Source organism: Oncorhynchus masou, chromosome 15, assembly GCF_036934945.1.
Source record: "Oncorhynchus masou masou isolate Uvic2021 chromosome 15, UVic_Omas_1.1, whole genome shotgun sequence".
Classification (NCBI taxonomy): domain Eukaryota; kingdom Metazoa; phylum Chordata; class Actinopteri; order Salmoniformes; family Salmonidae; genus Oncorhynchus; species Oncorhynchus masou.
This window is the reverse complement of record NC_088226.1, coordinates 54,323,507-54,337,791: the sequence shown is the minus strand read 5'-3', so window position 1 is coordinate 54,337,791 and position 14,285 is coordinate 54,323,507. Positions and strand designations below refer to the sequence as shown.

Genomic DNA, 14,285 nt, shown 5'->3' with positions numbered 1-14,285 from the left:
TTTGAACATGTGAAGGACTATGTCTTACAGCGCAGTTGCAAAATCCATCAACCATCAACCATCTCTCATGAAGATCACCACAGGAAAGGAAGACCCAGAGTAACTTCTGCTGCAGAGGATACATTCATTAGAGTTAACTGCACCTCAGATTGCAGCCCAAATAAATGCTTCACAGAGTTCAAGTAACAGACAGATCTCAACATCAACTGTTCAGAGGAGACTGCGTGAATCAGGCCTTCATGGTTGAATTGCTGCAAAGAAACCACTACTAAAGGACACCAATTAGAAGAGGAGATTTGATTGGTCCAAGAAACATGAGCAAAGGACATTAGACCATTGGAAATCTGGCCTTTGGTCTGATGAGTCCAAATGTGAGATTTTTTTGTTCCAACCGCCTTGTCTTTGTGAGACGCACGGGTGAACGGATGATCTCCACATGTGTATTTCCCACCGTGAAGCATGTAGGAGAAGGTGTGGTGGAGTAGGGGTGCGTTGCTGGTGACACTGTGATTTATTTAGAATTCAAGGCACACTTAACCAGCATGGCTACCACAGAAATCTGCAGCAATACACCATCTCAGACTGGTTTGTTTTTCAACAGAACAATCACCCGAAACACACCTCTAGAATGTGTAAGGGCTGGCCTCCACAATCACCCGACCTCAACCAAATTGAGATGGTTTGGGATGAGTTGGACTGCAGAGTGAAGAAAAAGCAGCCAAGTGCTCAGCATATGTGGGAACTCCTTCAAGACTGTTGAAAAAGCATTTCAGGTGAAGCTGGTTGAGAATGCCAAAAGTGTGCAAAGCTGTCATCAAGGCAAAGGGTGGCTACTTTGAAGAATCAAAAATATATTTTGATTTGTTTAACACTTTTTTAGTTACTACATGATTCCATGTGTTATTTCATAGTTTTGATGTCTTCACTATTATTCTATAAATGTAGAAAATGTCCAAACTGTTGACTGGTACCACACACACACACACACACACACACACACACACACACACACACACACACACACACACAAAATTTGGCTATTTCAGCCACACCCGTTACTGACAGGTATATAAAATCGAGCAACGGCCATGCAATCTCCAAAGACAAACATTGGCAGTAGAATGGCCTTACTGCAGAGCTCAGTGACATTCAACGTGGCACCGTCATAGGATACCACCTTTCCAACAAGTTAGGTTGTCAAATTTCTGCCCTGCTGGAGCTGCCCTGGTCAACTAAGTGCTGTTATTGTGAAGTGGAAACAGCTCAGCCGCGAAGTGGTAAGCCACACAAGCTCACAGAACAGAACTCAGCATACAATTACATTCTAGACGATTCTGTGCTTCCAATTTTGTGGCAACAGTTTGGGGAAGGCCCTTTCCTGTTTCAGCATGACAATGTCCCCGTGCACAAAGCAATGTTCCAACATCTAGTGGAAAGCCTTCCCAGAAGAGTGGATGCTGTTTAGGCAGCTAAAGGGAGGACCAACTCCATATTAATGCCCATGATTTTGGAATGAGGTGTACGACGATCAGGTGTCCACATACTTTTGGTCATGTAGTGTATCTATCTTTAGAGATCGATCTATCTATCAACACGATCTATCTATCGAGGTCTGTCTGTCTGTCTGTTTAGATAGGGTCCATACCTGTAGAAGGACCACTTCAGCAGGAACTGTCTTGCAGCCCTGGGGAAGCTGGTGCTGCCCTCGTGGGGCTTGAGGACCTGGTTGACCACGTTGTCCAGCCAGGCGGCCCACTGGTCCAGAGAGCTCTGCTGCTGCAAGGTCACCTTGAAGTCCTGCTCCAGCCGCTGGACTACAGTCTCGTCACACTGGCATACCCACGACGCCTGCTCCTGTAGACCAACAACACACAAACCCCAAGTCTGAGAGGATTTACAAGGTACAGGTACAAACAGAAATGCATGCACACACATGGACACACACGGAAGTGTTTTCTTCCCACTGTGCAACAAAGATGTACCCAAGGAATTATTAGCTCCATGGTCCTACCTGTACGTTGGCGAAGTCGACGCGGTTGAGGTCGCTGAGCATCTGATTGATCTGGGAGGTGTTCTGCAGCACGGCGCGGGCCGCCTGGGCCAGGTGGTTCAGAGAGGTGTACCGACGTAAGGTCTGAGCAAATGCACTCACCACCGCTGCCTATAGCACATACAAGAGATGGTTAACTTCACCTGGGAATGTATCGCGTGTAATGTATATCTGCGAGTTCAGCTGTCTGCAGAATGACTACGAGGGTGTTGGAAGGTGTTTTATACCTTGGTGCGTACAATCTCATTGGGAAAGTCGCTCATGGCTGTGGTCAGCCAGCCCTCCAGACTCTTGGCAAAGTTGCGAATGGCCTGAGTGAGAGTACCTGCAATAAAAAAAAAAAAAATCAGCTGGGATAAATATAATACATTGAGTGCGATAATGATATTATAATGTAATAATGCTGAAGTTAGGTAGGTGTACTGACTGGGGACAGGGCGAAGCACGTCAGGGATGAGGATCTCCACCAGGGCCTGGTACAGGATATGGTCACAGCTCCTCATCCACAGCTTGACAGGCTCATACTTGCACAGAGCCATCAGCTTCTCCCTGGGGATCACCCCCTCCATGTCCTCATCACTGTACACACACACACACACACACACACACACACACACACACACACACACACACACACACACACACACACACACACACACACACACACACACACACACACACACACACACACACATAATCACTAAAATAACACTTTATCACAGAAAACATACATGCATATAAAGCCTGAAAGCAAATATGATATTTATTCCTAATTCAAATATTACTTTCTCAATCCTGTTGTCTGACCTGTTGGGGATGGTGGTGGTTACGTCACTAGATGGCGCTGTTGAATACCAGAAGGTCTGCCACAGCTTCTCAATGTAGTGGAACTGGAGGTTCATCACCACATCCAGAGTAGCCTACGGGGGAGAGGAGGAGGAGGGGAGATGGGAAGGACAAAACACAGAGCTGAGCCATGGCAACAAGACACACAACAAAGTTTCTCTGCAGCAGCCTCCTGACTGGTGGTTAGAGGCTGAGTCCAAGCTAAATGCTGCCTTCCTTCCAACCCATTGATCCCAAATCAGAACAGATAATATTTGAGTGATATTTACTAGGAATTAAGCTGTAACATGGCTTTAACAGGGACTATAGTGTGTGCTGTATGTGTGTCCCTGTAATATTGGGAAGCCTCAAGTCCACACAGCTTCCTCATTCCTGTTTGAACTCTCACATACCGAGTTCTGAGCATGTGCTACATACTATAATCAACACGCCAATCAAATCTCCACATGACAGATTTACTATACTAAAGATTTACCAACTCACTATACAATTTTCCAGTAACAATATGGGCTAAAAGAAGACAATTTCACTTTGACAATGTCAAAAATAATTGAAATGGCCACAGATATAGCCTAAGGTATGTTTAAATATGACATAATATAGACAGTGAAGCCACAGTCAACCCTCAGTAACAGAGCAGCAGTGAACCTCCTGTATGTTCTGTCTATCAGTGCTCTGTGATTAGTGGTAGTGTCTCTATTCACTCTTCACACCATGCTCAGAGATTCTCCTTTGGCAGGACATGCTCCCAGTCTCCAGTTACAGCCCAGCACAGTATAGGCTTTCCTTCAATCACATGATATGTTTTTGCTTCCTCTCCAAGGATCACTATGGTAACCTTGTTTACCGTTGCTCTGGGCAACAGCTTAAACACTAAACTCCAAAACAAAAAGAAGAATTCCCCTGCCCCTACAAACAAGCGTTTTGCCTCCCCAGTTTCGACACACAGGAAAAACAGCATGCTTTAGAAACTATGGCTAGAGCGAGAGAGAAAAGGGAGAGGGAGAGAAAAGAATGACAGAGAGGAGCATGCTGGGACTGAGGTTCCTTAACGCTGCCCCCACACACAGACACTTCTTTATGTGGTTTTACCTGATTTATTAATTTCCTTCCACGCTGGAGTTTTTATTGCTCATTTTATCATTCAACTCAACAAAAGCATGCTTAATTGGCGAGTCTGATAGCAGGATATTTGGTTCTTATCAATAACTTTGACATATAATAATAAATGCATGTATCGGCGCCAAAGTGAATGAATATGAATGTTTATAGAGATAATTAATGCTTTGCTTGTATGAAACAAAATGTTCCGAAAATAAGGCGCTACAGAGGGTAGTGAGTACGGCCCAGTACATCACTGGGGCCAAGCTTCCTGCCATCCAGGACCTACAGGGCCTTCAGAAAGTATTCAGACCCTGACTTTTTCCACATTTTGTTACGTTACAGCCTTATTCCAAAATTGCTTAAATAAAAATATCCTCAGCAATCTACACACAATACCCCATAATGACAAAGCGAAAACAGGTTTATAAATGTTTGTGAATTTCTTAAAAAAATATATTTAAAAAAGACCTTATTTACATAAGTATTCAGACTCTTTGCTAGGACACTTACCACAGGTGGACTCCAATCAAGTTGTAGAAACATCTCAAGGATGATCAATGGAAACAGGATGCACCAGAGCTCAATTTCAAGTCTCATAGCAAAAGGTCTGAATATCTATGTAAATAAGGTGTTTCTGTTTAAAACATTTAATACATTTTCAAAAATGTATAAAAACCTGTTTTCACTTTGTCATTTTGGGGTATTGTGTGTGTGGATTTCTGATGATTTTGTTTTATTTAATGCATTTTAGAATAAGGCTGTAACGTAACAAAATCTGGAAAAAGTCCAGGGTTCTGAATACTTTCCGAAGGCACTGTACATGTAAAAATGACCTCGACTAACCTGTACCCCCACACATTGACTTGGTATCGGTACCCCATGTATATAGCCTTTTTAACTTTTGTTTATTTAGTAATGTGTTCTTAACTATATTTCTTGAAATGCATAGTTGATTAAGGACTTGTAAGTAAGCATTTCACAGTAAGTTCTACATCTGTCTACATCGGCGCATGTGACAAATAAAATGTGATTTAATTTGAAACAGAAAATCTACAGCTGTATTTCCACTGAAAGCAGGGTGAGGAATAAGTTCTTCCTGGACCTTCACCTTGATTTGTCCTTTGTATGCTTTTTACCTTTATTTTACATAGTACATTTAATTTACCATCAATAATCCTCCTAGTATAAAGTTAACAGATGGTTGTTTGCTCACAAAGAGAAAAGCGCATAAACATTAAACACACAGAAACACACAGTGAGCTGTGAGAGTGACAGAAATGCGCCGGCCAGACAAAGGCAGGAGCCCATGTGCCTGTCCAATGACAAGGCAACACAAAGGCCCACGGGGAGGCGAGCACAAAAAGACACCAAGATGTCCACCTAGCGCGCTGAAAGGTTAATTGGCATGTCTTGAAAGCTGAGCTGAGATGAAAGGAGGCTGGAACAAAAGGAGTGTGGTGTGGCTGGACAGAGGGAGGCCATGGTTAATATGATAAACCCACGGATTCAGTGCTTTAATTAAGCTTTTCAGGGCACCTCTCCCTTTCGGTCTCTCCTTCTCTCTATATAGCTTGGAAAGTCCCCCAAAAATGTACATTAAACATTTCACCACCCCCTCCCTCATTACTGTATCCCATCCAGGGAGTTGGTATTCTCTTCGATCACATTCAACAGTAACTAAGGATGTGTTCTAGCACCAGCTCTGAAATATCGTTTCCCCCATACATAATTTCATCAAATTTGCAGTGCCGTCGACTAGGACAGGATACCTGTTGAGGGCTGCAGTCTATCGCTCTTGCTGGAAGCGCCTGTTTCACCAGACCAGACCACTCCAGAGCAGTGCAGAGTTTGCAGCTAGTTGGCGCTGTGTCCACATACCTCACAGTGGTCCCTGTACAGGTTCTGCAGCTTCTTCACGTCATTCATGTTGATACGCTCGGGGAGGGGCTGGGTGCCCAGGTCAGGGGTGGGGAACGGGGGCAGGACATGTGACACATCTGCGGACACGATGACACACGGTCAAATCCCAAACAACAACAAAGAGGTGTTTAATAATAATGTGAAGCGACATAATTAAATCTTGCATCCAGTGATTAAACTGGGCTGGCCATACCCTAGGCTACCATGCAAGCAGTCTAAAAGCTTTTTATCATTACTGTTTTATCCTCAGTGTTCACAAACTATGGCATTAATGCTAGCTCTGTTTTGGTACAGGGGACCTGATGTTCTCTCAGTGTTACAGTGTGGCCAGCGGAGCTCCTTACCAATGTACTGCTGGTGATGCTGGCTCTGGGCTGCCACAGACTGCTCTGGGGTGCTGGCTGAGTGCTGGGAGCCTCCTGACAGGCTGTCTCCCATGCCATCCACCTTCTGGAGGGGCTTGAACCTGCGGAAAGGGGAGAGGGCAGCACAGCTATGTTGGGTGGGGCTGGGAAGAACTAAAGGATGACTGGGAGAGGACAGGAAGCACAAACGAGGATAGGAGAGAGTGGAGAATAAAGGCAGGTGTGAGGTTAAATAAACCATGTATCTGAAATGAGGACGAGTGCACCACTTCACTCCATTGCAGAGAAGCATTTCAAAATCCACAAAAGTCATTTGGGCAGAGGCAGGGGACATGAAGTCAAATGTTCAAAGAATATCAAAAGGAACTGGATTAACTTCTTGAGTGTAGGGAGCAGGATTTTTGTTTTTGGCTAAAAAAACGTACCCATTTGAAACTGCCTATTTCTCAGGCCCAGAAACTAGAATATGCATATAATTATCAGATTAGGATAGAAAACACTCTAAAGTTTCCAAAACTGTCAAAATATTGTCTGTGAGTATAACAGAGCTGATATTGCAGGCGAAAACCTGAGGAAAATCAAACCAGGAAGTGCTTCCTCAAGGTGTCAACAGTCTTTAGACATAGTTTCAGGCTTTTATTTTGAAAAATTAGCGAGAAAGATAACATCGCGTCAGTGGATAGCTGGGTGTTGGCAGAGTTTTGCTTGCGCAACAGAGTGGGGCAGCCATTGTCTCTCCCTCTCCTATTGAAAAAGCGACAGTCCCGGTTGATATATTATCGATTATATATTTTAAAAACAACCTGAGGATTGATTATAAAAAACGTTTGACATGTTTCTGTTTACATTACGGATACGATTTGGAATTTTCGTCTGCGATGTCATGACCGCTCGAGCCTGTGGATTTCTGAACATAACGCGCCAAACAAATGGAGGTATTTTGGATATGAAAAGAATCTTTATGGAACAAAAGGAACATTTATTGTGTAACTGGGAGTCTCGTGAGTGCAAACATCCGAAGACCATCAAAGATAAGCGATTTAATCTATTGCTTTTCTGACTTTCGTGCCCAATCTACTTGGCTGCTAGTGTTTGTAAAATTTTGTCTACTGAGAGAGATGTTCTTACATAAACGCTTGTTATGCTTTTGCCGAAAAGCTGTTTTGAAATCTGACACGCAAGGTGGATTAACAACAAGCTAAGCTGTGTTTTGCTATATTGCACTTGTGATTTCATGAAAATGAAATATTTTTAGTAATTTAATTTGGCGCGCTGCAATTCAGCGGGTGTTGATGAAAATGATCCCGCTAAAGGGATGGGTGCGTCAAGAAGTTAAAGCTTTGGCAGACAGAATGGACAGATGAGAGAGAAAGAGAGAAGAGGTGGAGGATGTGAGCGGGAGGGTTCACCTCTGTTTCTGGTGCATGGGTTGCTGTCTCATGGCCATGTACTGAGAGTCCTCTTGAAGTCTGTTGAGTGGTGAGTCTGGCTTCAGTCTGATGCCATAGTAGTGGTACTTGGAGTTGCCCCTGGAACAAACAGGAACATGGGGGTTAATAAGGAAATTGTAATCAGCTTCGTAATCTGTTTTATCATCATCAGAATAAATCCTCACTATCAGCATCATCAATCAATCTTTCTAATCTATCATTAACATTATCCTACACCTGCTCTTCATCACCATCAAGGTCATACCTAGTGCCGAGGCGGCGGGTCCTGAGGCCCATGAAGACGGAGCGGATGAGTTTCCCAAAGGAGGCAGCGTTGACAGGGTCCAGTTTCTGCTCCTGACAATGGCGCAGGTAGTGGTTGTAGAGGGAGCTCCGGGGCAGGCTCACCCCCTCCGCTGTCTCATAGTTATCCAGCAGCCACTGCAGCTACACACACACACACACACACAGCACAGAGACACACCATCAGTCACCTACTGGACACCTACTGCTGCACTCTGATCCTCAAAGTACCTCAGAGGAGGCTGGTGGGTAGGAGCTATAGGAGGATGGGCTCATTGTAATAGCTGGAATGGAATAAATGTAACGGTATCAAACATCAAAAATATTGAAACCACTTGTTTGCCTCCGTTCCATTAATTCATTCCAGTTATTACAATGAGACAGTCCTCCTATGGCTCCTCCCACGAGCCTCCTCTGCAGTACCTCCATCCTGCAGCTGTCTGCCCAAGGAGAGGGAGAGCACTGCCTTCTATTATCAAAGGACAGCAGAAACACACACACACACACACACACACATACACACACACACACACACACACACACACACACACACACACACACACACACTTAGTGAGTTTAAACATGAGGGTGAGAATTTAGATTTTGGCTTAAACTGTCGGGGGGGGGGGGGGGGTGTATTTGAAGTGATAATTGCTCATTCATTGCCTCATCAGACGACCACATATTATACCTGTCCACTAGACCACTAGAGCAATATAGAACTCTGCTCGCCCCTATTCTCCAATAGAGAGGACTTCCCTGTCTGTGTGGATGGTGAATGGTGGAGAGGTAAAGGGATGATGATTGCCCGTTGGAATATAAATAAATACAAGCTGTGGGGATGGATATTTTTCTTCATTAACAGGTTGGCCAGACTGAGTGTGGTAGACACAGCATGAAGTCGACTAGAGACTTGATGACAATATGACTGTCAGGAGCTGCTTGATAATATAGAGATTCTAGATAGGTGACCAAGGGTTAAGAGCGGGAATGGAGAAGAACCCCCTAGCATCCAATGAAATAGCTGGTTTGAATGGCAGCTCTGGTAAAGAAGTCGTTGAAAAGGAAGGAGGGCGTTGTGTGGTTATAACAATCACATAGCAGTCATGATGTGGAGGATGGGGAATCTGAAAACGCAAGAGGTTAAATATGCATAGCTTTTGTCAAGACATGGCCAAGGCAAGCCCAGCCAGCAGCAGGTCCCACAATCAACAAGTTGTGGTTGAGCAATAAGCGGCAGCAGATGCAAGGAAAGTCTATGGTCAGACGACAATGTAGTGTTTTATGCCACAGCACCGTGAGGCTAGCATTAGCAGAAGTCTGTCAGTAAGTTCCCTTCAGCAGTAAGAGAAGAGATCTCAGTGACAAGTGGTAGTGTAGCCCACAGCCAGGGAGACAAAGGTGGGCCTTTCTAATCCTTTTCAAAGAAAGTTCCTGTTTGACTTACATGGCTGTTGAGCAGGCTGCTTTTGTGAGTTGCAATCCCTTCAGACTTTTGGAGGTTTTCAATCGCCATTTCAAGCTAAAGAAAAAAAGGAGCATGCAAAAAAAGAATTAAAAACGGGAGGAAGCAAAAAAGGAGGGAAACGAAAAAGAGAGGGAGAGAGGAATTGAGGTGAAGGGGGTAGACAGGGAAAACAAAATCACAAAACAGAAAGGAAATAAGACGGTTAGCTGCAGCCAGATCTCTGCATTTCTATTACACTCAGTCAGTCTTGCGACCAAATTCATTATTGGCTGACAAAAGCATGCAAATGAGGGGGACTCAAGGGGTTAAGCTGCTGACTGAAGGCCTTCTTGGTTTGACACTATGCAAATGTATTCCGCAAACAGGGCCACGTCACACCATGCACAGTGACAATGAGTCGACAAATTCCATCTTTCCCCCAAAATAATCATCACACAATGCAAAACATGACCAGTTATATGGAATGGTCAGTTACTGTTGCAACCGATTCAAGACAAGGACTGACTGGCCCAATACAAAACACATCTTACAGGAGATATAGATTTCCATATCATCCCCCTCTTTTCTTTCTGTTTGTTATCCCAAAGGAACCATTTCAATGAATTTACCAGATGATTTAGATATTTTTCTGCGGTATCATGGATTAGAGGAAATAGAAGTTAAACTAGCTGGCATAGCGAATGATAAAACCTGGGACTGGGCTTGCTTTAAAGAGGGGGGGAGAAAAGACACCCACAGAAAGATGCGTGGTACAGTGGCCAAACTTGAGAAGAAAAAGAGCAGGCATCGTTCCAAGGCCTTAAAAAGTCTCCCAAGGGCTGTTGGCCAAATGGTAACGAGGCCGAGGGGTTGCTTTGTTTCACAGGGCGCTCAAGTGCCTGTGAAAAACTCTAAAACAAGGCAGCACTGAATTATTTAAGCCAGCCTGTGTCCAGCTTCCCCTGTCCTGCTCTTCCCGTAATGCCATGGGGCACTGGGGAGGTTGAGGCTCACCCCATACTCAGGTTTCCCTGAGGCTTAACAGATAGGCCAGGCAAGCAGGTGTGATGACAGTCACGCCAGCGTGCGTCACAGCCACGGCAGCGTAAGGCAGGGCAATTTGTCCTTTACGGCAGAGCAATTTGTTTGTTGGTGTAACTAATAATTTAGACACGCTTCATATACTGTAGGGTACTTTAATCCGTACACGGCTTAAAAAGCTGTTTAGTAAAGGCAACCATAAACCATCCCTCGTGTATGTAATGATATGGAATTACTGACTCTCAGACATGGGTATTAATTTCTCAATTGTTGGTGCCTCTACTACAGTTGAAGTCGGAAGTATACATACACTTTGGATGGAGTCATTAAAACTTGTTTTTCAACCACTCCACAAATTTCTTGTTAAAAAAACTATTGTTTTGGCAAGTCGGTTAGGACATTTACTTTGTGCATGACACAAGTAATTTTTCCAACAATTGTTTACAGACTAATTCTAATTCACTGTATCACAATTCCAGTGGGTCAGAAGTTTACATACACTAAGTTGATTGTGCCTTTAAACAGCTTGGAAAATTCCAGAAAATTATGTCACGGCTTTAGAAGCTTCTGATAGGCTAATAGACATAATTTGAGTCAATTGGCGGTGTACCTGTGGATGTATTTCAAGGCCTACCTTCAAACTCAGTGCCTCTTTGCTTGACATCATGGGAAAATCAAAAGAAATCAGCCAAGACCTCAGAAAAAAAATTGTAGACCTCCACAAGTCTGGTTCATCCTTCGGAGCAATTTCCAAATGCCTGAAGGTACCATGTTCATCTGTACAAACAATAGTAAGCAAGTACAGCAAAGGACCTACTACAGCAAAGGACCTTGTGAAGATGCTGGAGGAAGCAGGTACAAAAGTATCTATATCCACAGTAAAAAGAGTCCTATATCGACAACCTGAAAGGCCGCTCAACAAGGAAGAAGCTACTGCCCCAAAACCGCCATAAAAAGCCAGACTACGGTTTGCAGCTGCACATGGGGACAAAGATCGTACTTTTTGGAGAAATGTCCTCTGGTCTGATGAAACAAAAATATAACTGTTTGGCCAAAATGACCATCGTTATGTTTGGAGGAAAGGGGGGGGGGGGGGGGCTTGCAACACCATCCCAACCGTGAACACCATCCCAACCATGAAGCACGGGGGTGACAGCATCATGTGGTGGGGGTTCTTTGCTACAGGAGGGACTGGAGCACTTCACAGAATAGATGGTATCATGAGGATGGAAATAATGTGGATATATTGAAGCAACATCTCAAGACATCAGTCAGAAAATTAAAGCTTGGTCGCAAATGGGTCTTCCAAATGGACAATTAGCCTTAAGCATACTTCCAAAGGACAACAAAGTCAAGGTAATGGAGTGGCCATCACAAAGCCCTGACCACAATCCCATAGAAAATTTGTGGGCAGAACTGAAAAAGCGTGTGTGAGCAAGGGGGCCTACAAACCTGACTCAGTTATACCAGCTCTGTCAGGAAGAATGGACCAAAATTCACCCAACTCATTGTGGGAAGCTTGTGGAGAGCTACCCGAAACATTTGACCCAAGTTAAACAATTTAAAGGCAATGCTACCAAATACTAATTGAGTGTATGTAAACTTCTGATCCACTGGAAATGTGAATGAAAGAAATCAAAGCTGAAATAAATCATTCTCTCTACTATTATTCTGACATTTCACATTCTTAAAATAAAGTGGTGATCCTAACTGACCTAAGACAGGGAATTTTTACTGGGATGAAATGTCAGGAATTGTGAAAACATGAGTTTAAATGTATTTGGCTAAGGTGTATGTAAACTTCCGACTTCAACTGTATACCATAATGTTTGATGGACTTACGTAGTCATATCACAATCAAACAAACCTACTGGGATGGAAACATTAACAGCAAAAAAGGACAGAGTATATGTAACCCATCCAAGGTGCTCACCATAGCAGAGGAGGAGCGGGAAGAGTGTGAGGCGTGGTGGCGACCCCCATCCATGCCCCCGCCGTGGATCAGGTAGGTGCCGCCACCGGAGATGACCTGACTACCGCCCACATCCATGGCGATGCCCACCATACCGTGGGGCGGCCCGCCGCCGGCCGAGGAGACCACCGTGGTGACTTGGGCACCCCCACCCTGAGAGTCAAAGTAGGCTCCTCCACTACCTTGCCCATACAGCTGGGCCTCAGGGTTATAGGAGTAGGCTGTCCGGCTGGGGAAAGAGGTGCTATAAGGTAAAGGTATGACCTCAGATCTATACAGAGTGAAATATGAATCACATACTGTAACATTGCATCACTTAGATTCTGTTCCTATTATAGTATTACCCATTGGGTTGCAAAGAGAGGGTACAGTGCTTTGACTTTTTCCACATTTTATTGTGTTAGACAGAAAATTAAATGGCTTAAATTTAGATTTTTGGGGTCACTGGTCTACATACAATACCCTATAATATCAAAGTGGAATGATGTTTTTCATTTTTTTTCATTTTATTTTTTATTTTTATACAAATGAATTAAAAATGAAAATCTGAAATGTCTTGAGTCAATAAGTATTCAAGCCCTTTGCTATGGCAAGCCTAAAGAAGTTCAGGAGTAAAAATGTGCTTAACATGACACATAAGTTGCAATCAAAGTGTTGAACATGATTTTAGAATGACTACCTCATCTCTGTACCCCACACATACAATTATCTGTAAGGTAACTCAGTCAAGTGGGGAATTTCAAAACACAGATTCATCAAAGACCAGGGAGGTTTTCCAATGCCTCACAAAGAAGGGCACCTATTGGTAGATGGGTATAAAAAAGCAGACATTGAATATCTCTTTAAGCATGGTGAAGTTATTAATTACACTTTGGATTGTGTATCAATACACCCAGTCACTACAAAGATACAGGCGTCCTTCCTAACTCCGTTGCCAGAGAGGAAGGTAACCGCTCAGGGATTTCAACATGAAAACAATGGTGACGTTAAAACAGGTACAGTGTTTAATGGTTGGGATAGGAGAAAAGTGAGGCTGGATCAACAACATTGTAGTTACTCCACAATACTAACTAATCTGACAGGGTGAAAAGAAGGAAGCCTGTACAGAATAAAAAATATTTAAAAACATGCATCCTATTTTCAAACAAGGCACTAAAGTAATACTGCAAAAAATTGTTGTCTTGGCTGTGTGCTTAGGGTCGTTGTCCTGTTGGAAGGTGTAAGTTCGCCCCAGTCTGAGGTCCTGAGCAGGGGTCTCTCTGTACTTGCTCCTTTCATCTTTTCCTCGATCCTGACTAGTCTCCCAGTCCCTGCCACTGAAAATCATCCACACAGCATGATGCTGCAACCACCATGCTTCACCGTAGGGATGGTGCAAGGTTTCCTCCAGACGTGACGTTTGGCATTCACCTCAATGATCAAGGCCCTACTCCCCCGATTGCTCAGTTTGGCCAGGCGGCCAGCTCTAGGAAGAGTCTTGGTGGTTCCAAACATCTTCCATTTAAGATTTGTTTTTTTTGTTGGTACTCTTCCCCAGATCTGTGCCTCGACAGAGTCGTTTCTTGGAGGTATACGGACAATTCCTCCGACCCCATGGCTTCTACCTCACGCACTGTCTACTGTGGGACCTTATATACAGTCGTGGCCAAAAGTTTTGAGAATGAAAATTAATATTTGTGCCACAAAGTCTGTTTGTATGATGGCAATTTGCATATGCTCCAGAATGTTATGAAGAGTGATCAGATAAATTGCAATTAATTGCAAAGTCCCTCTTTGCCATGCAAATGTACTGAATCCCCCAAAAACA

General features: G+C 43.8%; 1 protein-coding gene across 2 annotated transcripts in view; it reads right to left on the bottom strand.

Moving 5' to 3' along the window:
• LOC135556463 (DNA-binding protein RFX2) overlaps nucleotides 1–14,285 on the bottom strand; it is a 67,335-nt gene that overhangs the window by 6,742 nt on the left and 46,308 nt on the right. Inside the window, exons 5-15 of one of the 2 annotated variants that reach the window (XM_064989691.1) lie at nucleotides 12,440–12,707; nucleotides 9,466–9,540; nucleotides 7,981–8,162; nucleotides 7,695–7,814; nucleotides 6,265–6,386; nucleotides 5,879–5,997; nucleotides 2,858–2,970; nucleotides 2,478–2,629; nucleotides 2,278–2,375; nucleotides 2,012–2,161; nucleotides 1,646–1,854 (exon numbers count right to left, since the gene is read on the bottom strand). In XM_064989691.1, coding sequence (XP_064845763.1) covers nucleotides 1,646–1,854; nucleotides 2,012–2,161; nucleotides 2,278–2,375; nucleotides 2,478–2,629; nucleotides 2,858–2,970; nucleotides 5,879–5,997; nucleotides 6,265–6,386; nucleotides 7,695–7,814; nucleotides 7,981–8,162; nucleotides 9,466–9,540; nucleotides 12,440–12,707 — 1,608 coding nt within the window. The remainder of the gene's footprint in view (nucleotides 1–1,645; nucleotides 1,855–2,011; nucleotides 2,162–2,277; nucleotides 2,376–2,477; nucleotides 2,630–2,857; nucleotides 2,971–5,878; nucleotides 5,998–6,264; nucleotides 6,387–7,694; nucleotides 7,815–7,980; nucleotides 8,163–9,465; nucleotides 9,541–12,439; nucleotides 12,708–14,285) is intronic. The other variant, XM_064989693.1, reaches the window with a different exon arrangement.